This window comes from Lagopus leucura, unplaced genomic scaffold, assembly GCF_019238085.1.
Source record: "Lagopus leucura isolate 7727_CA_CO unplaced genomic scaffold, USGS_WTPT01 Super-Scaffold_100157, whole genome shotgun sequence".
NCBI classification, from domain to species: domain Eukaryota; kingdom Metazoa; phylum Chordata; class Aves; order Galliformes; family Phasianidae; genus Lagopus; species Lagopus leucura.
Window position 1 is genome coordinate 27,081,667 of NW_024962334.1, and position 26,369 is coordinate 27,108,035.

Consider the following 26,369-nt stretch of genomic DNA (forward strand, 5'->3'; position numbering starts at 1 on the left):
CGGCCGTGACCTCGGGCCCGTCCTTGGCGAAACTTAAGGGCGGGCGGCGCCTCCTCCGCGCGGCCGCGGAGCGCCGGCCCCGGGGAAGGGGCGCCGCAGGGCAGCGGGGCCGCTCGGCGTGTCGCGGGGACGGCCGCCCGGCCCGCGCTCGGCGCTCAGCGAGGTGCCGGCCTTCCGCCTGCGGGCGCAGAGGCTGCGCGGCGGGGCTTTTTTTACCTGCGGGGCTCGGGCCCGCTCTCCGCTCGGAACGCGCCGCGTGCCCGACGCGGCGCGGCCCGCTTCGGGCGGCCCTCCCCGGCCCCGCCGAGCGCCACCGTGCCCGGCCGTTTGCAGGCGGCCGCGTGCCGGGCTGCGGCGGTGGGGGAGCCTCGGCGGCAGGAGGCAGCGCGGCGGGGCCCCGGCGCAGAGGCCGGCGGTCGGGGCTGCGAGGCGCCAGGTGCGCCCGGCCCGGAGCGCGATGCCGGCCCTGTCCCCCTTCGGGCCCGGCCTGCGGGCCGCCCTCTGCGGCCTTCTCTTCCCTTTTCGCACTGTAGCTGTGGAGGAATCCTGCCGTTTCCACTTTTGTTTGTAATTCCTACCGGCTTCACCTCTCTCTGCGCTCTCCCATCAGATGGGTACTGCTCTGCTAGGCTTTTGTGCCGTTTCAGTGTAATAAATTAACGTAAATAGTTTTATCAATAACACGATTCCACCTCACCTCCCCCCACAACTGGCTGTCTATCAAAGGAAGGCCATATTAAAAGTGGGTATTCCGTTCCTAATGACAGACACATCTATGTGAAAAAATAGTAAAACTTCCAGTAAGAAAGCCAAGCAAACACATATACGTGCTCAGATGCTCTGGCTGGAGTTCCATGCTCCTCTATGTCAGTAAGGCTGTGATGGAGCTGCTCCTGTCAGCATCTAGTTCACTGGGAACTGAAGTACCCACAGTTATAATAGATCGAGCAGTGCACGATTCCTCCTTATTTGCTAAAATATATTAAACGGTCATCCTTTAGTATTAGGATTAACAAACCTTAGCTGCCTCAACTTTTTTTTAATTGCCCGCTGGCCCATACTGACAGCATATTAGATACTTCTTATGAAACTCAGGCTTGGGTCTTCATTTCATTGAATTTATAAACCATGAGAAGCAGTCTGCAGTTCATTTGAATCCGTGGTACTCAATTATACTTTAAACATATTGTATGAGTAGCTAGTGTTTGTCTTAATTGGATATACAGATGTGTTCTATGCTGTGCATATGCATGGTGGCCTTTTTCTTTTAGCTTTGTTTATTACCTAAATCTTTAGTAGGATACCTGGGAAGGACTCAACGCTTGGGGAGAAACTAGGCTGAATACAGAATGTTTCAGATTACGCCGAACTTGGCAATGAGATACCTAATAAAAAGAATACATCTTTGTTATGAGTGTCGTAAGCATCCTTGGTGCATTGCAAGACAGAGGCGCAGCACTTTGTACTACTCCAGGGTTTACTGCCCTCAGGTAACTTCAGAGGAAAGCTGTGTGCAGACTTGAATGACTTAGGTTAAAAAAGAAAACACGAAAAAAACCCCAACGAAACCAAACAGCAGCAGAACTGGGAGCAGCTCGACTGGATTAATTATTGTTATCTTGTGAGACTTGAAGGGTTTTTATCATTTTGAGGTGAAATAGTTGCTGTTAAACTCAGATGACTTTCTGCTTTTATTGTAGTCAGCAACAACACGTAAGTAGCGTTTTGCGCCCTAACGGTAACGTGTGAACTCAGGTTCTGCAAGCACACACATGAATAACTTTGCCACATTAAGAGCTTCTGGGCCTTAAGTTATTCACATGTGCTTGCAGGCGTGGGTCTTGATTTGTGTTCTAACTTCCTCACTGATGCATCTCAGTAATGTTTGCCTTTTTCACCTCAGCCAAACAATGGACTGGTGAGTTGAATGATTTTTTCAAAATTCCTTCAGTCCCTTCTCCTTGCCAGTATCCTGCATGACCGCTTCCTTTAATTTTTTTAATTATACCATTTGAGGCATATGAGTCTTTGGAATTGAATGTAATTGTTCCTCACTTGCAAGATTTCCATTGCTGACATGTTAAGCGTACTCTAGGAATTTGGTCTTTGAAAAGGAAAGCCCAAATGGGATGCTGTCAAGGTTGCCTGGTTAAGCACTCAGGGATCAAGAAATGGGCAGACCTTTTATGCATGCAAGCTTTTGTGTCCATAACGGGGCCATAGAGTTTTCATCACTGTTTGTTACTCGGTGTCATACTACTTATACAGCGTTTATATGCTGTGTAAGTTTTCACCTGTGTTACACACGAACGTGTGTTTGGAGTCTTCAGAAGTGTTTCCTGAGAGCGTTTTGAGAAAACTGTGTTGCAAATTATATTTGCACATGCGTCCAGGAAAATTACAGATGAGATGTTTCAGTAGAATTTTAACCTACTGATAACTAAATTACCTTCATAAGTGCTGGCTTCATTCTCTGAATTGCAGAAAACGCAAGCTTTATGGAAAAACTATGGTAATGCATGTATAGCACTGTAATGGGCTTGTACACAGCATCTCATGCTTTATTTCTTCATTTTTGAGTGTTTAACAGTGCAGGCACCGTGCTTTGTCTGCCCTTTAGTCAGATTCCTTTAGAGAGACACGTTACACAATCTAGCTCATGCCACCTGTGATTCACCCAGAGTGTGTTTTACAGCTAAATTGGCTGTGGCTGCTGAGTGAATGTAAAGCTGCCCTTGCTCCATGAACCATTACACAGTTCTGGCCATAGTGATTGTATCATGCATGTTCAAAGTGTGACTTGATATCTTTTTAAAGTCATACTGCTTGGTAAAATATAAGATTATTTTTCCATGTGAAGTTCTAAGGTGCTTCCCAATGAAACCTACTCACGTATCTGATTTTGCCTTTGCCACTTTGCTACTTTATCTCCTCAGCTCAAGGCCAGAAACTGTTATTTATAATAGCAGAAAGTACGTGTAATTTTTTTTTACTTTATACTTCACAGCCACTAGGCTGCCCTCAAAGGAGTTGAAATTGTATTAAAGCAAATTCCAAACTTGGATGATTTCAGTAGGCACGTTAAGATGTGGAAAGCTGTGTGAAAACTGTGGGCTTTGCATGGAAGTGTTGTACACCATTGAACTTCATCTCTGCTATGGATAGCATGTGAATCAATTTTGACAGTTGTATTTAGCTGCATAGCACTAACATAGGATAAGATCCTTAAATACTGTGGTCTGTCTTTTTCTACTGTGATTGTTTTGCATGTGTGAACTTGTATCCATTGGGCTACTTCTACTACCCAGAATGCATAAATTGCTTGTTTAAAAGTGATTGCCTTATCAACAAAGTGTGATGTAAATGTCATATGCTAAAAAAGTAGTTGCAAAACAACTGTTCAGTTAAAGCCATGAACCTTACTTCAGTATCCAGTGAGACTGTTTGCATGCTTAAAATTAAGTGCATGCATCAATCCTTTTAAGAACTAGAACCTGACTGTCAAAATGTACTAATGAGTAGATAAGGTTGCTGCCCTTACCTACATGACAATATTTAGAATGTTTCTAATGCCTGGGAAATAAACTTTGTTACACGATTTGGGTATGCTTAACAACTTTTTATTCTATTTTTGCTTATATTTATTTTTTAACTGCCTTGTAAACTGTATCAGTGGAGTTACATGTTGTTTCTGGTAGTGTTTACTGTTAAAGAAAGCTATTAGTGCCCATCCCAGACTTCTGCATGCCTTGGTGTTAGTGTGGCCTGATATTTATCAGTGAAGGCCCCAGTCCCACAAGATGCGTTGCACTGACTGAGTTCACTGGAGTGCTGGCCCTGGCTCTGATGGGCCTTTTTGTGTGCACAAGTGCTGGCCCAGTGCCACGTGAACTGATGGAGTCTGGATTTGCAGTGGTTGAAATGTGAACGCCATGACAGTAAGATTCAAGGAGAATGTGGTTCCAGACAATGCCAGAACCATTAGATTCTGATGCAGCCATGCCACAAGTGTTACTTTGCTATCACGGATGGCCAGCATGCTCCTTTTCTGCATCATCCATCTGCATCACACCTCCTTCATTCAGCTCCTTTTCCCATGCTCCTTTCCCCCTTTCTAGCAATAGATTGAGATGCGTCTGGATGCAGACCGAATTAGCTCTTCTTGCCCTAGGTAATGCTGTTCTTACCTTCCTCCTTCAATATGGTAGAACAGAATTGCATTGCATTGGCCCTCAAAAGTGAACAGGTGAGGGATCTTCGCATCGTGATGGGCTTCTGTGTCCCCAAAGGGAGTGCAGTCCCTTATGGATAGGCTCCAGACACCCAACACCACCAGCGACACTGTGGGAAATGAGTGGCTGGTGAGTAAGGAGAGAACCTCTGTTTTCCTGAATCATCACTCAGTTTGTGCCTTAATAGTGTCCTGACACTGAACTGCATCGTGGTCATGTTTTTTGGATGTGATAGCATTGTGTAAGATCCAAGGGGAATTGACCTTGCTGGTCTGTATGAGTCTAGCAGTGCTTGCTGTTGTGTAGCTGGGCATGAGCCTATAAATTCTGAAATGCTTTGTTTATCATAAGACTTTTTTTCACCTCCTCAGAGAAAAACGTGTATTATTTTGCTGCCTATGACCTTTTTCTATGTCTTATCTCCTTAAGATGCCAGAGTTTATTTGATCAAGAATTTATGTGAGTTTAGGTAACTTCATACCTAGGAAGAAGCAAGTGATTTACTCTCCTTCTCCCTCCCACCCACCATTATCATACGCTTTGTTTCATTTTGTTTCTTTTCCTGCACATTAACATTTATGGGAACCACCTAATACCACAGGGTGTGCATCCAGTTTCAAAGCCCACTGGTAAGAATAATCTCAGAAAGTGACCTTCTGGAAAACTCCACAGAGCTCTGTTCTGCAGTGAGCACTGGGGGAGCAGCTACCCTGAAAAGGAGTTTTATTACACTGTTCCTTTTTGGTCTTAGTTGTGCCTGTGTGTTTATAGGTACTACTGTACTTGCCCCCTTTTCTTTCTCAAGGTGGGGGCTGTTTTGTGGATTTATGTCTTTAATGTGTTAGATGGGACTATGTGTTGAAATTATCAGTGTTCTTAGCATGTTTCTGAAACTTACTCTTTTCTTTATAGTGTCCCTTTAAGATCAACTGCAGAGTAACCTGACTTCCAGGATAGCCCTGGGAAAGCGTTACTGGACTGAGAGTTATGCATACATCCTCACATGCATCTCTTCCATTGTGATACTGCTGAAAAGTTTCTAAGTTATCTGGATCTTATCATGTCAGGAAATGAATTCCACTCTCTATGCAGCTTTGTGTCCCAGGTAGTTAGAGATGCTCTTGAAAGTGTGCTTCAAATGATAAGGCATTCTTCCTGATGCTGTAATGTAGACAAGCTTACATCCCTGAATGATAACGATCTGTCTTCTGACCAGCTTGTTTAGGCCGATGTCTATTTTATTTATCTATGTTGTCCAAGGATTGTGACAAGGAGGTATGTGATACTGTATTTCCTGGAAGATGGCATGAATGCATTGCTTAATTTTAGCTTCATTTTTGCTTTTGATCTCTTGAATTGCTTCTGCTTTGGCTATAGAATGGCTTGACAGTACTGAACAGAGCCTGCATATTTGTATGTCACCAGACCTGAACTTGTATAAGGCTTCCGGGTGCTTCTGTAATATTGCTGTTTTACTTGAGCTACAGCGTGCTCTTCAGAAACATAGCAGCTGATGTTTTATGGTGCTAGATGACTATGAGTTGTAAAATGTAAGATTGCATATTTTCTGGTGCATTCTCTTTCTGGAAATATCTGTATCTCAACCATTTGTAGGAAGATAAAGAGATCCTTATAAAGAGACCCTATCTTCGATTGCTTTGGAATAAAGCAATTTCAACAGAAGCTTTGTTAAAACACTTAAAGGAACACTGCAAATGCATTTTCATAACATTTTAAAATAATTTCATGCTATTTACAATACCTTAGAAACATACAATTGCAATTATATTCTTTACCAAAAATGTTACTTGGCTTGTGCAAAACTCAGTGTGTTAAAGGATGAAATTGCTCATAAGGAGTGGGTTGTTGGTATTTTTCTTTTCTTTAAAGAGGTGAAGAGAAAAAAAAGAAGCATTTGAGAGAGTGCAGAAGTGCACATATGTACACCAAGCTACATGCATTTAGAGAAGAAACAGAAGAAACAGAGCTTGTTACAAGCCTGGCAACAACAAACTCTTCTTACTGGATACCTAAGAGATACTTAACCTCAAGTGCTGGATTCACATGCCACTGATGCCTTGCAGTCTGAGGCAGCCTGCAAGAGCTGTTTCTTTGCTGACCAGCGAGTGCACTTTTGGGGTTCCTCTGGAGTTCTACCTTGCTTGTTGGTGTAACTCTTGGTCACATGCAAACTGGAGCCTGGAATGTAGGTGCACAACATCTTCTGGCTTTCTGTAGATCAACACCCCATGCCTAACTCTTAGCCTTTTGGCTTTGGAAGTAGAATTAAGAAACCTATCTGAGTTGTCCAGGAATAGCTATCTGCAGTAGCTATGCTGGCGTGCTGAGCAGCAGGCAAAGTGAACCCGTAGGGAATCAAAAGATAAGGGTGTCTCTGGCAGATCTTCCTGCATCAGGCCTTGCAGCTCTTTGTCAGGCAGGAGTACTGTGCAGTTAGTAATACAAGAAACCCATTCAGTTGCTGACAATTAGGGTTCTCGGGTGAGAGGGGGAGATTTGCATTGTCTGTTTCCACGTTTATGCATTTTGCATGGCTGATAGCTCCCATCCCGCTTTGAGGGGTTGCAGTGCACGCTGGGTGTGTTTGTGCATGGCTCCTGGCCGGAGTGGTAATTCTGAATGGTGTCTGAGATGGCTGTGCTGCTCGGTCAGCCTGCAGTGCTGCTGGATGGTGCTGGGACTTCAGGAATCCTGAAAATCATAAGCTGCATGTGCTGGTTTTGCTCATTGAGGGACAGATTTTGCATCATGCTGTGACTGGAATAGTGAGTGTGCTCATGGGTCTGACACTGGGAGGCTGAACAAAGTGCATTTTGCAGTTATACAAACAAGCACTGTATTTGTAGAGAGAGCATTGAGATTTGTAAGCTTCTGACCGGACAGCCATGCCTTTCAAAAGTAATTTTGAAATCTCCTAAATATCATCTCTACTCTCTACCTCCTGAAACGGAGGTTGTCTGCTCTTGTTTGGAGCCCCAAGCTGGGCCAGCCCCGGCCTTAGGCCTGGATCCTGGCCCATTGCAGAGATTGTTCTGCTGCAGAGGTGCCCTTTGGCTTGGGGAGACACTGTGTGCTTCCTGCACCTTGTGATCACTGTGCTTTGAAAGCCAGCAGTAACCCTGAAACATTGATTCAACTTGGGCATACTGAGCATGCAGCAGCAGTACTAGGGAAATGTAATGGTGCCATGGTGAATTGGAGTGGGTAACTGACTTGGCAGAAAGAAAACTGTATTTGCTCAATTGTTTCTTTGGGTATGTGTGATTTTTTTTTGTTTGATTTTTGTTTTCCTTAAGTCAGATCACAGTAAAACAGAACAGTGCTGTTCGTCTTCCATAGTGACGTAGTGTAATGTATATAGCTCTCAGCATATAAATGAGAAGGAATTGTTGGTTTCTTTTTCTTTTCTTCTTTTTTTTTATTTAATGCAAATTATATCTGTCCTGTTCTCCATGGATCAGGCAATTCAGTTGTTGACAGCCCTTCATGCTTTGCTTGTAATGGGATGGATAACTGTGAAGATGCCAGGGCCTTTTCCTTAACGTGGTGCAAGAATATAGCCATGGGGGTGTAACAGTAAGTTTGGCAGAGGCAAACTTCTGAGGTTGTTCTGGAACTACTTGGTCAACTAATGCTGCTATTGTTGATCTTAATGCTTGTGGGCAGCAGACTACGTGGTTAGAAGAAAAAAATGGAACTGAAACACCAAGAAACCTTTGTCATCATTTGTTCTCTTACACTGTTTTCCTCTTAAATTTTATACCAGACTCTTTGGGAGACTTTTGTCCCATTTTCTCTGTATAGCTCAGTAACTTGCGCTCACAGGAATGCGTTTAAAAGGAAAACTTTGATGAAAATTTTCCATAGAAGCAGAAATAAGAAATAAGACTGACCTTGCAGATGGTGGAGTGTTGTGGTTTCTGTTTTTCTTGTGTTTGCTTGTTTTTAAGGATGTATCTCCAATTGGTTGATTTAAATGTTCAAGTTTATACCTGCATTTCCTTTGATTACCCAGCAAGTTCCAATGCATTTTTCTGATGGTGTTGATGAGTTTCAGCTCAGCATAGAAGTAAATGGCACACAGAAGACAACTGCAATCTTAGCCAGTTAGGTGTGAGGCAACTGGTGAATTCCTAGTTATCTGAAGCTTTTTTATTACTTCAGAAACATAGGAGAGATAGGGGGTTTATCCCAATGATAAAGACGGTTGAACCTTCCATGTGATGCAATAGACTCCGTATTTTGCTTGTTTTTGAAATACTGTTATGCGTTTGATTGGTAGGCATTGTGGCCTTTTCTGAATTATCCATTTGTGTATAGGTAAAACTTCGTGCCTTTGAGTTTTAGGTTACTGTTGCCTTTGTGACTGTGACCTTTGTATGCTCTTGTCTCACTCCCTACCATTCCATGTTAGCATAACTAATGTTCATCCCTTCAGCAGGAGGCCCAATCTCAAAGGCCAGTGCTGAACTGTGTATCTGCTTGGGAGCTTTGATGGGAGTCACAGCTCTTCTTGTGATATTTAGGACTGTGAATTGCTGGGTTGGCAATACAAACTTTTTCTGCTCTTACTAGCTGATATTTATAGGCATAACTACTACCAGTTTCTTAGGTTCTCTTTAGGTATTTTTATTTTGTTTCTGGTTTTAGATCTCCAGGCTGAGATCTGAGTTTGTTGTACTAAATACAATCAGATTTTATTGCAATAAATGGTGCTGCTGCAAGTTATGATTGCTTTAGTCATTCAAAAATCTGGTTCCTTTCCTAAGTGACATATTTTCTTGGTTCCCCATGACTCTTGTCTGTGGGATGGAGATGTCCTCATTGTCTGTGGGATGGAGATGTCCTCACAGCAGACTTACGCCTAACGGTCTGTGCTCCTTGTCAGGCAGTTGAGTTGAATTTAGGTGTAGGTTTTGGGAGGGATCTGGGGGTTGCCATCACCTTGTCCTCCTTAAAACAAAGCTCTAACTTACACCTGAATGTTAGCTATGGAAGCTGAGAAGGCGATACGGTTTGGTTTTTACCCATGGTCTCAGTCTAGCAGTGTCCAAGTAGCCTCTTGTTTCCAAAAGATGCTACAGACTTCTGTATGAGCCTCACTTACCTCCTGAGTCTGTCTAGATGCTTGATATTCTTTCTGTTACTGCAATGAACAGGGCAGATAATGACTCTCGAGACTGTTACTTCTTGCTCCACAAAGTATCGCAGGTTTGTAGCCTTTTCAGCCACTTCAGTACTCTTTGAATTAACTACTCTTTGATTAAAAATAGGTAGAAACAATAAAATACTTCTAAAGATTACATTTGCACTTATGGGGACCCGCTGGAAGAGCAACATGCGTGCTTTCTACAACCATAATTTTATATCCTTGATGATTAGGGCAGTGAAAGAATTATGAAGAGCAACTTTAATTCCAAAGCTAAAACATGAAAGAAAGTGCTGGGTGACTGGATGACTGTAGTTATTTGGCAACCTTATAAATAGATAGCTGCCTTTTTTATTATTATTATTTTTTATTCCCTTCCTCTGAATGCTTCTATGTTAGTGTCCTTGTGCATTGAAGTGTTGGCTGCTGAGCTAAATGGCCATCGAGGAAATTTAAAGTGTAGCATCTCATCAGCTCGGATCAGTTGTGAAACTGCAGAATGAGAACATAGGGAATCAAAGTCTGAATTTTTCTGATACATCTGAGCAGATTTTTCTTAAATTGAAAATTTCAGGAGGAGGATGAGGATAGCACTCTGATGTATCTGAATTCCATTTTTTTCTCCAAATGCAAATTATTCCTCCCCACGTTTCTGACACTGTAAATGTGTTACAGTTCCTTCATAACTGAAATTCTGAAATTTAGATTTGGTGTGTAAAGTGCTGCTGACCCCTCATTTTTCCAGCTTTGTGCACAATTTTATCTTTTCATATACTTCAGTTTCTGCTGCTGAATATTACCTGATGTTTATTTACTGAAGATTTTAAAATGTTCTTTCTTGGAGCCGAGCTTCATTTCCATCTGAGAAGATAAGTTTAAACTTATCACAAAATAGAAGGTTCAAAGAAGGTTCCTTGGCAGTTGGAGTCTTTTTTTAGTGCTGGTTTTGCAAGGAGGTATGGAGAGAAAACATCTAGCACGCTTTGTTCTTTTGTTTTCCTTTCTGACATGGTGTGCTGGGAAAAATAATGTCTAGAGATTTGAGAATACGGAGTCATAGAAGGGCACATGTTTTTCTACCTTTTCTTGATAGTGTTTGCATACTGCCTAAAAGTGCACTTAGTCAACAACGGAGGATGCTTTCACAAGGACAATCCTGTGCCAGGTGCCAATCATCCAGCCAGTAGGAGGAAGAAATTGTAATTGTCTTCTTACTTAAGTTGCTGGATTTTATCCCAACTTCTCTGAACTCTCTCAGCCAATAGAACTCTTGGCTGTTTTTTTTTCCAGTCAACGGATATTTAATTCTGGGAAGTTAGCAAATGTGCCCATTTAATCTAAGTAAAGCAGTAAGGTACAATCCTTCTTGTAAGGAATAAATCAGAGCGAATTATTCAGTGTTGGAGTAGCTTGAGCTGCATCCGACTGCATCTTTCATCAAAGACTGATAGCTTTGCAGTTAATCAAAATGCAGGTAACATCTCCAAAACATAAAAAGCCGTCAGCAGGATCATGACACACAAATTCTACATCTGTGCAAGCAAATCTGATTTGGAGATCAGTATTCAAATGTGTACATGCTGCCGTGCATTTTACCACAAACCTCCAAACCAGAATATGTGTATAAATATGTATTGTGTGTATATGCATAGTGCAGCCCTAACAGTCCTCTTGGGCCTCCTGCACTGAGAAACAACATCTGTTTTAATGTTTCTTCCCATCTCTGCCTACTTGTGATGTTGCGTTGCTTTTTTTTTCTTCCTGCAGCTCTTTTATGCCAGATACCTGTGACAGCTTCTCAGCTGAGCTCTGGGCTGGCGTGTGATGTTACAGAGAGAGGATGGGGTGTTGTCTTCTGTCGGTAGAGCAGGAGGTTCCCTGTTGAAGGAGTTAATTGAAAGGCATGTTCTGCAGTAGGAGTCAGGCGTTGTCATCTGTCCTTTGCTACGTGACTTTCCTGTCGCATCCATCCATCGCATGACCTCATACACAGGTCTAATTTTAGGACAGAAGAAAAGAGATCTGAAAATTAATGCTACTGAGCAAACAGCACTGTCGTTATTATCATCTTTCTGTTCTTTTCAAATATGGCCTGTTTCTACTTTTCCTTTAATCCCTGGCTACTAAAACCTCTTGGTCACGTATTTTATTATTGTAGGGCTTTATCGTGTTTGACAGGTACTGTTTGATGGGACATCACTGATTTAACAGATCTTTGGCAGAGGAAACCTTTAAGTAAGGCACTGAGTCTGAAAAGCCATTAGAAAAAAAGCAGTATGTAGAAATACTCTGGCTGATTCCTGCTCTCAGCCCATTGTGCAGTCTGGATCTGACTTGAGAAATCTTCACATGTTTAGGGGAAGAAATTTTTGAATAATTTCACATTTCCATTAAAATAGTTTTTGTCACTGACATCAAGTCAGCCTTCCTCCTCCCTGTCACTTCACCTGTCTAATGCTGCTTGCCATTGTGTGTCAGTCTGACTGGAAACTGCTTCGTAAAGATTGGGAATTAGTTCTGTGTTGATGCTGTTCAAAAGGAAGAAAAACATGGCAACAACAAACTTTATACAGTTGCTTTTACTTCGTTCATGTGCCCAAATCTGTTACCTGAGCCGCATCTTTTCTTTCAGGATTGAAGCGGTGGGAGTGATCTTTTCTACCCTGTGACATTGCACTGCAAAACTTTTGGACTTCTCTTTTCTTCTCACAGTGAAAAAAAAACAAGAGTGACCGTAACCTCGTATGGTTGGCGTTTGGTGATTCGTTATGTGCAACCTATTGATTCAGAATCTGTTAGGAGAATAAGCCATGCACAATCCTGCTCATAAGTACTCAGTCCAAATACTGTTCTGTAAATATTAATCCCAAATCTTCTATAATTAATATAGCACCTAACAGTTCCTTATCTTATGTGCCATCGACAAAGATGGTAAACCAGCTTTTTTCTCTTGTGGATATGCTGGGGGGGGAGGAAGAAGGGAAAGGGGAATTTCAGAAATGATGAGAGTAGCTTAGCAAAGGATGCATGAAGAGGCTTTCAAATATTTTCTTTCTCTCTCTTTTTTTTTTTTTTTAAGAAAGTTCTATATGTAGTAGTAGTTGCAGTTCTTTTGTGGCTTTGAAAACATGAGAGTACTTTGTATTGTGTGACCCAGAATTTGCTTAAATAAATTTATATTCTGGCAAACAAAGGAATCTGTAATAAAAACTGCTCTAAGCTCACTTGATGTTTCTATTCACTATTTGAAGGTTGACACAGTTTATGAAAGTCTTGAGGAGTAACCATGGGTTTATTGCCTCGAGTTTCCCTGAGGCAAAGCGTTGTTTTTGCATTCCTATCAGCTGGTCAGAAAGAAGGATGCTTTTGGAGTTTCCACATGTTTTCAGTAGTCACTGACAGAAGGGAGCTGCGTTGTGAGCTGATAGCAGCAGCGCGCTATGGGATAGCAGACACACGGCTCAATTTCCTTCATGATGCCCTGAGTCTAGTGAGCAAAACTGAACAACTCCTGGATACGTTGAAACAATAGTGCTGAAATTTGTCTAGCATTTTAAATCCTCCTCCATGTTTGTCTCATCCTGTGTTTTTAGACTGTAACTGCAGTGCTCCCGAAGAAAAAGGAAATCTTTCTTGACAAATCAAATTGATTTTATTCTGTTTTTCTCCCTCCAAAAGATGCCTCTGAAAGTAGTTTTAGAATTTTTCATTTTTCTTCTGGTTCCTACCTCTAAATCAGAATGCTCAGTTTGACATCATCGTCATTTCCGTGGCAACCAAATGAGCTCATATGAGCACCGTGATGACTGTGCAGCACCAGTAAATGTGGTGTTTTAATGAAACAGCTGTTACTTTATGCAAATGCCTGTAATAACAGAGAATCACTAAGGAGAAGCCAAATCATTCAAGCTAAAATCAGAATTGATTCTAATTAAAATGTATTAAAATGCTGGAAATGTTTCCCCAGGTTCTTAAGGAGATGAGAGGTTTTTAATTATTGTTGTCAGGTATCTTACAACTTTTCCAATTTTGTGAAGTTATTGTGAACTCTTTAATAGTTTTGGCTGAGTTCAGATCAGCCTGTAACTGCCTTACATAACTGAGTTAGGTCTTCATTGGGTTATCTGATATTTCCACCTGGGGGATTGGTTCCAAGTCCACGTTTTGGAAGCTTGAGCTTTCTGCTCAGGCTCTTACCAAGAATGAAGGTCATGTTCCCACAGTGGCCTGTAGCTGCTGTGTCATCTGCTAATATTTAAACGGCAGGAATTTGTTTATTGCTAATGCTGAAGATAAGAATTGTAAAGGAAAGTGTTAAGCTTCCTCTGCTCTGTAATTGCCCTGTGTTCAGGGATGTGAACTCGTAACTGAAAACTGAAGCCCGTGCAATGGGAGTTGGGCAAATGGTGACACAGCGCTTGCAGGAAGAGAGCGTATCTGCATGCTCATCTGTAGCACAGGTATAACGATAGATTGCAAGTGAAATCTGTAGGAGAGAAGAGAGAGCTTTTGTGATTTGAAGTCCAGATTCCCCATGTACAGAGGTTCAATTGTGTTTACCCATGAAAGGTGGGGGCAGCTGCTGTCATCCTTCCAGCTGTCATGGAGTGTGGGCGTGCTTCACTGTGCTGGATGCTGTGCAGATAAGAAAGGGCAAAATTAAAGACCCCACGCTTTTCTTTTCCCCTTAAAAAAAAACACAAAACAATTCGTACTTAAAATAATTCGTATTTCAGTAGCACAGGGTTATTATTTGTGCAAGTATCTGCTGAAATGCTGCTGCTATTTTTATTAGCACAGAGGAAGGGTTGCTGGCTGCAGGACTAAAGATTTTCTTTGAGTCCCATCATTTCTAGCCTTCAATAAGTTCACTTCGTGCGTATGATGCTGTTTCCATTATGCAGTTGTCTTTTGTTCTTTAAAGATTGTGCAGTTGGATCTATGCGTACATAGGGATTCATGCCCACTCCCACATCCTTCCCAGTTCTCCGAGCTACTGAGGTGTAGCATTTTGAATAGACTTGAATAGATGGATTTGATTATAAATAGGATCTTGGAAAGTGAACTTCTGTGTTCAAAGAAGAAAACACAACACTGAAACAAAATACATTTACCTGTCAGTTATTCCTACCTAACTCCTGTCACACAATTATTAGTCAAGACATTCAATGCATAGGAACTTTTCTCTAGCTCAGTTCTTCCAGTTGCTTATTCATGAGTGTGGTGTCACAAATAAAGGCTGTTACTCTAGCAACACCCTGAGACAGACCTTTCCATAAGTTTATAGGCACATCCATAGAACATTTTCTTATTTCTTTATAATTACAGAATTACTGGTTATCTGAAGCAGAGCATTTTGTGTTGAAACCCCTCTAAGATGCTGCTGCCCACTGCAGATTTGTTTTCTTCAAAGGGCAGGAGGTTCTCACTTGTTGCTGTAAAACTGTTCTGCCTACTCACAGCATATCTTCCACCGCACTGACAGTCCTGGAGAAAAACCTTTTTTAACACTGTTCAGGGAGTTTATGGTTAATGTTTCGTATCTCGTTTCTGCTTCTTGCAGGAACTAGTTTTGGTCTTACTGTCATACCGGAGAATTTTGCTATCCTTTTGTTCTTTGGGTTAAGTAGCTCTGTCCCTGCTAGACATAAGCCTGAACTTCAAATCTAGAAAGTGAATTGCTAGCACTGAGTTGACTGGTTTTGCAAGTTGCATGTGAGGGAGATGATGCCGTGAGTTTATGGTCAATGCACTGGTTGTGCAATAGCATAACTGTAAGCCAACACGCCCTGGGAGAATCAAAAGGTAACGTCTATATGAATTGCACTGAGGGAGCTACCAAAGTCATGTTAGCAGGTTGGTTTTTGTGGTATTTAGGTATGTCTTCATTTCTGAATGGTGTAAGAAAGCAAAAGAGAGAGTAAGGTAATAGTTTTAGCATCTATCATACCAACTGTCTGTTGTGGGCAAGAGGGTTATTTAGAAGGTTATTTTAGAAAAATGCCCATCAGTGGCTGAAAATGCCACTTGACTATTCTCATTTTGAAATAAGTGGTTGTTTTTATTAAAGAACCCCTAATATTTCTTATGTGTGATTATTGCATGTGTGGAAATTTGTCTTTAGTTTTTTAATGTTCATTGGCATATGTTAATAGCAAATAGTGTCTGTAATGAAGTAGCTTGTTCATGGATCTTTAGGTAACAATATTGAAGATCATCTGGGTAAAATTATGTTGTAGAATAGATATGGGACCATTGGAAATACTGCTTTGAGAAATAAAATGAACTGATGTAGTTAGAGGAGCATTGCTCTTTGTGATAGGTGGCAAAAGCGATGGAAGGGCTGAGCTTCTTCTTTTAGTAACCTGGACATGGAAAGCAGATTTATTTTTTCACAGAGTTGATTTTTCAGGTTCAGTTTTTCACTGTAGTTGCAGTGTTTTGCATTGAATTGTAAGGATTGCCACAATTGTATCTTAGTCCTAGTCCAGAGGCTGACTGCCTACTAACAGATGAGTTTGTTCCTAACTCTGATACTGTCTTCTAGTATGTTCATTAAGTTTGTAGCGGGTAGCACTGTTTGCAGTGTGGTGCTTCTTCCCCTTGCTAAACAGCTTTGGTGTGCAGTGACAGTGCCTAGCTATTTTTACTTCAATGTTGGGCTAGCAGTAGTCCTTGTGCTTTTCAAGCCTTTAAGTAACAAAGCTATAGGACTATAGTGTCCAAATGTCTTTTTATGTAGAAAGAATTTCCTATTTTTGGAAATACATCAGTTTTCTTTAAGGTAGATACTACTTCCACATCTTTGCTGTACCTAGTTAGAAGCATTTGACAAACTGATAAATCATCTATTTTCAGGATGACAGGCATTTTTTGGTGTGTATGTAGTTCATAACTGTGTTGGTCCCCTGATCAGTCTGTATGCAAGAATACCGCAGTTTATTAGGAATGTCCTTGTGTGAGAATCAGCTTATGAACAAGCCAGCTGTATTTGCCTTGGGGCTTTCAAAGTAGGATCAAAGATATCAGGTAATTGCCCAATAAAGTAGATCTCTTAGCTTTGATGCGCTTGGGGGAAGCGAGGCTTCCACTTACCGTGGTGCAGAAACTGGACTGGGAATTGTCCAGAGATTTGTAATTGTGACAGACTGAAGATGAATGACAGTAGTTTGTCTTGAGGTTTGCCGTCTCCATCAGTTAGCATATATTTTTTTTTGCTTCTCTGTAATGGGAGGTAGGCTCAGCACAGTTCTAGTTTCAGCAGTGTTTATTCTGTAGCTCTGCATACTAAATCAGCCTGTAGAATCCAAGAAGATTTTGTTGATTAGCATTAATAGCATTTCTCTTCCTTAGCTTGATGCTCAAGCTCTTAGGTGTTACTAGACAAAGGGATATGGTAAATGATGTGTGCATTGGTTACACTTCTTACACTCTGCAAAATGTGATTGTAAGCTCAGTGTGTGCAATTCTGAGGATGAAAGATGTTTTTAGTAACCTGGACATGAAAACAGATTTATTTTCTCAGAAAGAGTTGATTTTCAGGTTCAGTTTTTCACTGTAGTTTGCAGTACCTTGCATTGAATTGTAATTCTCAAGGCTAACCATGCTTTGACTCATTGGATTGAATGTAATAGATGTACCTGCTCAGTAGTTATCAGCTGCCTTTAGGTAGATATTCCAAATGCCGTCTAGTTGTATTTTCACAGTCAAGACCTTTTGCTTGGATTCTGTGCAGAAGGAACAACAGTGCTATTATTGAGGTGAGAATATGCAGAAACATGTTGGGCTAATGGGAAAGGATGACTGAGGGAGCTGAAATTGAGAATGGTATCCTGACAGATGGTGCAGAAGCTGCTGCTTGTGATGCTGTATGGTGACGGAGAGTTGACCAAGGAGAATAGAAAAATTTTTGTATTTTTGTTAATGTTAGTGTAAATATGGAAAAAAAGGGTTATTCCTGTCTGCATAAGCATGTTCGTTGTATCAAAACTCAAACCTGAGTGTTGTTGTACCGTAGTACACATTGTTCATGGAGTTCTGATGTCTGTTCAGACTTGGCCAGTCGCTGCATCTTCCCTCATTTCCAACATCCTGCTTACTCATCTAAACAAGAACTTAAGTCAAACCCTGGCTTGATCTTCTTTGGAGTTGTACGTTTTGAGCACATCTGTAGACTTTCAACCAGAGGAAACATTACAGTCATCTGCTCTGACCTCTTACATAAGCTGGGCCATGTGCGTTCGAGTCTTACAGGTGGACTCAACAGCTCATATTAAAGTAAAAAACATCTCTAGAAGACATGAGGTTTCGGTTGCCAGTTAAGGGCTTTCAGTGGTGCCAAGTACATTGCTATCTGCAGTCACATTTAAGTAGGGGTGTACTTTAAAAAATACTCCTCATTTCAACATGATATCATTCAAGTTTGTGACTACTTGTTAGGCCTTTCATCAGACATAAACATTCTTATAGATAGTGTGCTCTAGAATTAAATGACCTGAGCTCCCCAGTTCTGTTCTTGAAGGACTGATCACCTGTGTCGTATCAACTCGGAGTTAGGGATTTTTAAAAGTAATGAGGTAGAGCGGAGCATCTTTACCTCCCTCAACTTTTTCCTTTGCACTTGAGCTGTTCTGAGGTTAAACTGTGGGAAAGAAAGCTATATCTCAAATTTCAAGATCTTTGGGCTTGTTCTAATAAACTTCAAGATCTTTGGACTTGTGAATCACTATAATATTACAGAAAGTTTATTAGAACAAGTGTTCGTATTCCTGGATCCCCGTAACCGTTACTTTTTTACATCCAGGCAGTGGCCATTAAAGTGATCTTTACTGTAGCACTGGGAAGTTCCAATGCTTGTATGTTTACCATCATGTTAATGCTGTATTGGCGTTAACTCTGATTGTCCAGCTGCCCTTTATCTTGTTCTTGTTTCATGAAGCACAGTCCTTTTGTACCTTCTGATATGATATGCCATCTGACAACTTGCTCCTTCTGTCTTGTGCAACAAATATATCAACAGAATTGATTGGAAACGATGTATTTTAATCGATTCCCACTGGATTCTGTTTTCTTGCACTGTTTCACAATTACATTTTTGTGGGAATACTCTGTTTTCATTTGTTGTTAGAGGTGGAAGTGAGACCAAAAGTACAAATCAGTGTGAATCAAGTGCAAGGAGAAAAGAGCTCGGCTGCAGAAAATGGGCTAAATTAACATCAGGGTGCAAAGGAATCTAAGGATATGAACAGCTTCAGCGTGGAGATCAACTTGTGTGCTACTGGCCCTCATGTAAAGAGCTTTCTGTTCTCTGTGCACCCTCTGTTGCTTTGCTGAACGGTATTGCAAATGGGAAGACCTAGGAGAAAAATGGCACAAGGGCTATAAGTGTGTCTGTGTCTCAGGTTTCCTAAGATTGTTGTTGGTTTCAGTGAGATCAAACAAAGATTAATGGATGTATAGCTATCAGCGTGTACCTTTTTTCTTTGTTCTATTAATTCCTGGTTTCTTTATGTGCAGATTTCTGGGACAGTATAAAACTTAAACTTTGATACAGATGAATTGTGATCCTAATAGTATTTTTAATGGATGTAGATGGTTGAGGCATGTTTTATTTGCCCATATAATGGTAAGATTCTGTGCTGCAGTATATAAATGTTGTTTTTTTTTTCACTTCAAAAAGTTCTCAGCTACTCATGGGGTTAAAGTAAATTTCTGCTTACTACACAAGGATTACATTTAGAACAGCTTGTGCCGTGGAAAATATGGATTTTTAGATTCCAACTTCACCATTATACTTTGATTTTTTGCAACTGCCTCCACACAGATTTCTGTGCAAACACAGAATCAGGTGTCCAGCTGTGGACTTCAACCTGAGTCCTAGTGTTACTTCAGGTGCATTTTTTTCTTCCCTTCTTTTATGTTATTATGTTGTAGACTACCTTTTACCCCTTAGCTGTTTTGTGCAGTGGTCTAGTGTGGTACTAGAAATGCGCTTGCAGTCTACCTCATACATCCACCATTACAGTTTAGTATTGTTTTGGAGAACCAAGAAAGTGGGTAGGTGTGTTTTATTGATAAATTGTATGATGCTTAATTGTTAGATGAGGATAACAGTCTGTGTCTTGCCCTTTTGCTGTTTGTTCCTTATTAAAGAGACATTTTCAAAGTTTTCGAATATTCAGGTGCTTTCACAGTAATTTTTTTCTTGGATTACAAATAGATCAGTGTGCTGAATTGACTGTCAGGAATGGGAAACTATACCAGGCATAGACAAAAGGGATCAGTCCACTTAATGCCAAATTGAGCAAATGGGTGGCATGGTATGTAAGCGAAGAAAATAGCTATAGTGCTAAAATATTGTAATATTCTTTAGTTCAGTGTTTTTTTTTGTGGAGGAAAAAAACCACAACAGCAAAACCTTTCTAATTATTTTGTGTCTGTGATGATACGTGTAGCTTAGATTTTAGTTATAAGTAGCTGGTTGTTTAGTCTGCAGAAAAATCTAGATCCTGTGCTGGCTTTACCATGTCAAAAAGCTATACAGTAAGTTTAAATACTTTAAAGCGTTGCAGATACGGGGTAGAAATACCAATAAACCAAATGCTTACATTGGAATTTGGTCTTTTAGGAAGCTGCATTCTTGGACAAGTTTGTAAGTCTGAGTATTTCATTCCTGTCATCTATCAGCTGGGGGCTGCATTTGGTACTCTGAAATCCTTAGATGAAAAATACTGGAGGTATAAAAATCTATATGGTGAAGGTGGTAAATGCCGAATCCCAACAGAGAAGGATGCTGAACAGATTTCATGCTTGAATGTCTGTATGACTTACTATGGTGTGCTTGTTTAAGAACTGCAGGGTTGCATAAAGGAAGCAGTTAGAACAAAAATGTTGATTAACTTAGTATAAATGTGGAAAGTAAAATAAATATGACCATCTAAAGCAGTACCTAATTTATCAAAGGTGAACAGTTGTTTTCATCTCTCATTCTGCCATTTGAATTCTTTCTTTTTAATGACACTTCGACATCTTTTTTATAAATTATGGATATTAATATAATTGTGTTTACTTGTAGGTGGCTCTAACCAAGAGAGCTGATCCAGCTGAGTTGAAAACAATATTTTTGAAGGTATGTATAAAGTAAATATTTTACTCTTTCTGCTTAAATTTTTCATATCTTTTGCTCCTTTATTGCAGCATACAACTCTTGATAGTTTTTCCAACCATTAATCATTCACTGTATTATTACCATGTTAGACTTAAATACCATTATCAGAATTGAACAATGCTCACCAAGAAGTCAGATACATTCCTGAGTGATTATTGTATTGACTCAGATGAGGTATTACTATCTTAGAGAAAAAAAAAAAACCCACATTGTTCAGAGAATGGGGTGGGAGTTTCAGTATTGTTCCTACACGTGGTAAAATGTTAGTGCAGACACCTTGCTGTTAGACCATTTGGTAAACTTTCTTCTCCCATCCTTGCTGTCTTCCTTCCATCAGGGTTATTCCTGCTTCTTTAATTTGGAGAACTGTTGGGAATATCACCTTTTGAAATGGTGGATATACTTATTATTTAATTTAAATTCCTTTTGAGTTGAGTTGACCTGTTATAAATCACTTGTGCATTTGCTTGGAGAAGTGTATTACAGTGTTTTGCTGGTATGTGGCTTTCTTTGGCCTATTACCTAAATGTAAAGAAATCTTACCAAACCTTCTAAGATTTTATTACTACAGTGTCTGCACTAAATTGGTACTCTGATATAAAAAAAAAGAAGACTAAAATCGGGTTAAAAATCATAGAACCATAGAACAGTTTGAGTTGGAAGGGACGTTAAAGATCACTTAGTTCCAGTCCTCCTGGTGTGGGTAGGGCTACCAGCCACTAAATTAATATTTAGTGAGGTAAGTCCCGCAGTGCTACAGGGAGCCTCTTGTATCTGAATTATTTTTATGAAGGAGGAGAGTGCCTAAGGGAGCTAAATCCTTTCTAAGTTCCACCCTCCTCCTTCCATCTCTCTGTCATTCCCCAGACTCCCTGCACTTCTTGGCATATTTTCCATTGGCCCTTGTGATCTATTATTAACAATGTGTGTAGGTGTCTCTATGTATATAGTCAGTATTTATAGTTTTATCATATACTGTCAGTATTTAAAGCTCTGAAATGAGAATTGCAGTTGTGAAAGCTGAGATTTAACTTATTAAGCCCTGGAACTGCTATCTGTCAGGAGACTGAAAAGACTCTCGAAAAAGAATGGGATTTTCATAGGTCAGTGCTTGAAGAGCAAGACTAAGGCAACCCAAAATGCAGATGGAATAGACTTCTAGCTCAGGAAGATGGTAGTGCAGAAATAGTGCTGCTTGCTGAGGGGAAAAAAATGAATGAGTGCAGTATGTTGAGTGTGGTAAGCCATGGCCAGTGTTAATTAAGCTGTTTCAGATGAATGGTGGGGTCAATACAGTTGCTTCTGCAAACTGTGAGGCTTTCACTTATAAAATAACTTGACATCCATTTTTCTTTCTTCAATAAAGAGTTAAAAAAAAAAAAAAAAAAAAAAGATTCCCAAATAGAAATGGTGCCCGTTGTGTAGAAATTTATATGTGGCTAGCAGTATAATACAGCTGATATAATACAGCTGATTACAATGAACTTTTAGCATTTTTAATACATCAAAACCCCTGTAAAGTGTTTGCAGATCTTATTAAAGGTGGAGTTGAACTGGTTAATACTTGAGTATCTAAAAAGTATGGAAATAAGTTACCAAAAGCCATTAAGTACTATTGTATAATATCAAATTCTCTGTGGGTATAATTGCCAAAGTGGGGAAAAATACAATGTAAAGAACCATTTCCTAATACCTCTCCTCCAAAACCAATAGAATTGATGTTTTTCTCTTTTTGTTATGATAATTTCCAACAGTAAGTCTACTCTTTCTAAGTCTTCTACCATAACCCCTAAGAGATTAGATTTTAGTCAAAGTGATCAAGCTGACATTTTCCAAGGTCATTTTCTATATGTAGTATAGAGTACGTGATTGGATTTCAAATACATTTGAGTAAATCACAATGACAAGAAACAGGGGGACACTGAAACCTTGTGCTGTTTTCTGTTATTGAGTGCCCTAGCAGGGGGTTAGCCTGGAAGAAAAAAATGAAATATAGAAGCATAGACTGTCTGACTTATTTGATTTGTTTCTCAATAGCAGCTGTGTTAAAAGTTTTTGAGGCTGGGTTTCTGAAAGATTCTGTCTCCCTGCAAATGATTACATTGAAATCAATTGATCTGCTAGTTCTTATAAAAGTATACAATTGAAAATTCCTTGCAGTATATCAACTAGAAAGCTTGCGATAGAAACAGTGTCTATTGAAACACGAGTCCGTAAATGCTAACCGATACATAGATGCCAAAGCAAGTTATGTATTGTTTGGGCTTGCTTCCCTGAAGTCTGAATCCTTGAAGATATTGTTGTACCTGAAGACTGTATTTATATAGCACTAGAAGAAAATAATCTACTTACTGTTACACTTTGGCATCCCTCTGAGAGTGATATGCCTACTGCAGCTATACCGTACTCTGCAGGCACCAGTGCAGCTCTGAAATGAAAACTGGCAGTTCCTGCCCTTAGCAAAGGCTCAGGAACAAACATGAAACAAAACATGTCTTTGAAGTGTGCTACAAAATATCAATAGGCTTCTAATGTAGTTAGAAGTATCATCAGTATGGATAATGCTCTGTGGGCAGCTTCAACAATGGTTTATTATCCTATCTTAAAAATGCTAAAGGAATGAGCAAGTTCCTTTGCTGCTCTTGGTGCTTGTTCACTATCCTGGGAAAAGTATTTAGGGTTGATTGGAAATTTACCTTTCAGCCGAAAATGAGGGCTTCAAAATTTGAGGGCTGAAAAAGGAATCAGGGTAAAGGTGATGCAAAAGGCAGTGTTATTTATTTATTCATTATTTTCAAAATAATTTAATATCAAGAAAAAGGAATATGTAATTTGTTCCTGGAAGCGTATCTTGTGAGCAAATACACTTAGGTATGCATATTGAGTGCTGTTTCTGGAGTAGAATGCCAGTATAGCATAGGCTACTATATATTACAGGTGTGTGGTGAGGTCTTGGACCCCTCTTCTTATTTCTGCGTAGTGCTAAACTGCCATGTCGAAGTTCTTGCATTTTCTTACAGTTTCCTGCTAACTGCTGCTCTCTGACTCCTTCGGTTCAGCCGTGGAGGAATAGCTGTAGGTTCTCCTTCACTTAGGGGCCACCTGCAGCTGAATCCTCTGCGCTGGAGTTGCTCCAAGATAGCACCCCCACGTGGATGCTCCTGTGGGATCGTTTACTCCATGAGCACAACAAAGTTGTTTCTTGGCTGTAAACCCATCTTGTGCCAAAGTAGAGGTGCTACACAGAGTCATTCTAGATAAATATAATACTCTGGAGTATTCCATGACTGTTAAAGCTGCAGTGGTCCTGAAGTGCCATATACATATTTGCAAATGCACGTGTGCTTCTTATTGTACTTCAAAACAAAAAATGTAGAGAATTGCTGTTGTGATGAGCAAACAATCATGTATTTGCCACTATTCTGCCTAGGGAGCCAAGCCTTCAGCTGTTTGAGTACTTGCTGCTTACTCTGTTTCACTGTAGGTTTTAATTTCTTCAGAGCAGGTCTGTCCTTACCTGCAGTAAGCGTGGTCCGTGTTACAAGCTATGGGTTGGGAATAATGCCTGTGCAGTGAGAACCTGGAGCAAGATGCGGTTGTGACACTAAATACTGCGTTCATTTGACAGTATGCGAGTGTGGAGAAGAATGGGGAATTCTTCATGTCTCCTAATGACTTTGTCACACGGTACCTGAAGATAATTGGGGATGGTTTGCCAAATGCAAACACTGTTCAGCTCCTTGCAGGTGTGGTGGATCAGACAAAAGATGGGTAAGTTTTCTGGTGTTTTTTTCTTCTCTTCTTCTTTTTTTTTTTTCTTTCTTTCTTTCATTGTTGTTCATTTAAAAAACACAAAGCCATTCCTTTGAAAACAAGGCTGGTGATTATTTTGGTTTGGTTTGGATTTTTGTTTGTGGGTTGATTTTTTTTATTTTTATTTTTAATTTTTATTTTATTTATTTATTTTTTTTGTTGTTGTTGTTTTGCCTGCAAATATATAATGGAATTACAGTATCTTTTAAGTGGAAAGAGTAGAAACAATGTTTTGGACTTCACGCAGCATTTAGCTGAGCAAACCATTTTCTCTCTACTATGTATTTTTAACTCATTGAACCTTTCATGTTTGTTGGCTGGCTCCTCTAAGTCTTGTTTCCATTTCCTTCCACGAGTCTTTCTGTCTCTGTTTACTCTATGTATTTGTCACAAACACATTCAAATAGCAATCCAAAATAAGTTTAGATCATGTAGGAAGAAAGAGTACAAAAAAGTGCCTCTCCTTAAATTTGTTGCAGCATTAATAAAAGTTTTTTTCCATTTTCCCTCAAGAGGGAGGAAGAGCAACAGAGGTATTTAGAGAGCCACTCCTCAGTCCTGGGAAGACAGCAGTGAGGTTTGGTGGCACATGGTTTGCATTTGGAAGGCTGACTCTGCCAATAGGCAAGACTAGCTACCCCTCTATCTTCCTCCCCACTTTTTAAATGAAATCCTTGCTTTTGCTTCTGGTACTTGCCCAGGCAAGCTGTCTCTTCACCCATATGAATGTGTATTTTGAACACTGCCTTAAACGTATCTTTAAAGAAGAAACTTCAAAATAATTAGCTGTGGACTTAAAGTCTGTAGTTGTGGCATTTTTAGAAACCAGAAAACTTCAGGCATGACTCACATCAGTGATTACAGAGAGTAAAATGTGAGATAAATAACGTATGACTAGAAAATGCAGGCTTAGAGAACAGATGCATGTATAACCTAGGGCTTTGGTGATAGTTTTTTCTCTTTCCTGTTTAGGCAGCGTCAGGTATCTGGCAGCTAGGTTCCTTTAACTTTGTAGGCAAGTTAATGTAATGACTGTTATCCCTGATAAAAGAATTCTGTAAGAAATCACCTTGGTTATATTGGCATAACGGGAGCAAGAAGATGGTAATTCAGATTGTGTTTGTCTGAAAACGTTAAACATTTCTCAGATTTCTTCCTTTGGTTTGATGACTGTAAAACTGCATTTTCTGGCTTGCACACATTCAGATCCATTTTGTAATAAGAAGCCTGTGAGTATAATCTCTATCTTCATTTGGACCTCCCTTACAAGCAGAAGCTGATGTCAGAGGGAGCAAAATAGAAAACTGTAGCGTATGTGAACTTGTTGATGGATTGGGATTTTGTAACTTGGTGTGATCTTGCAGGAGTTGGGCATTTTTGCAGTATAATGTTGAAGCTTCTAATTGCTCCTTTCTGCCACAGGTAAGAATTGTTTCTGCAGGCCAGGCTGCAGTGATAGCTGGCTGCATGTTTGTATCGTGACTTTGGAGATTCTTTTTTAGTATTCAGGTTGTCGTCTTGTTTAGCTGCTGTACTTCTGTGTAAAAAAGTGGAGAAAGTTCAGAAGGCGATTAGTGTTCGTCTCGCTAAGCTGGCCCTGTAGCATTTTTTGCCATGTGACCAGGCATTTGTGTCTTTTGCTGGTGGCACATGAAGTAATTCTTAGAGTGATCATCTGAAGCAGGGGCACTTGTTTCTTATTGCTGGAATGAAATCCCCTCAGAACAGCAACAAGACCTGTTGGCCTTCTCTTGCTGAATGCTTTCCAGCTTGGCAGTCCAGAGGTTCTGGTTTTAAAGCAGAGCAAAAAACTGCTTTTGTTTGTTCTCGTTTTACTAGGCTTGTCGGTGTTTTAGAGATGATGATAAGGTCATGAAAGTCTGCTCAATAGTCTGTGTCGATTCTTGGTAGAAAAAAAAGGAGACTTGCAAAAGCAGTGGCAAGTGAATTTTGTTCTACTGCTATGTTATTTCTAGAAAGATATGTG

At 40.2% G+C, this 26,369-nt stretch overlaps 1 protein-coding gene across 3 annotated transcripts in view; it reads left to right on the forward strand.

Annotated features, from left to right (window-relative positions):
* Positions 1-26,369, forward strand: part of SLC25A13 (solute carrier family 25 member 13) — a 98,648-nt gene that overhangs the window by 160 nt on the left and 72,119 nt on the right. For 2 of the 3 annotated variants that reach the window (XM_042889241.1, XM_042889242.1), the window contains exons 1-3: positions 4,290-4,361; positions 20,477-20,530; positions 24,198-24,340. In XM_042889241.1, the coding sequence (XP_042745175.1) occupies positions 4,305-4,361; positions 20,477-20,530; positions 24,198-24,340 (254 nt within the window). In that variant the 5' untranslated portion in view covers positions 4,290-4,304. Of the gene's footprint in view, positions 1-4,289; positions 4,362-20,476; positions 20,531-24,197; positions 24,341-26,369 lie in introns of those variants that run through there. The other variant, XM_042889243.1, reaches the window with a different exon arrangement.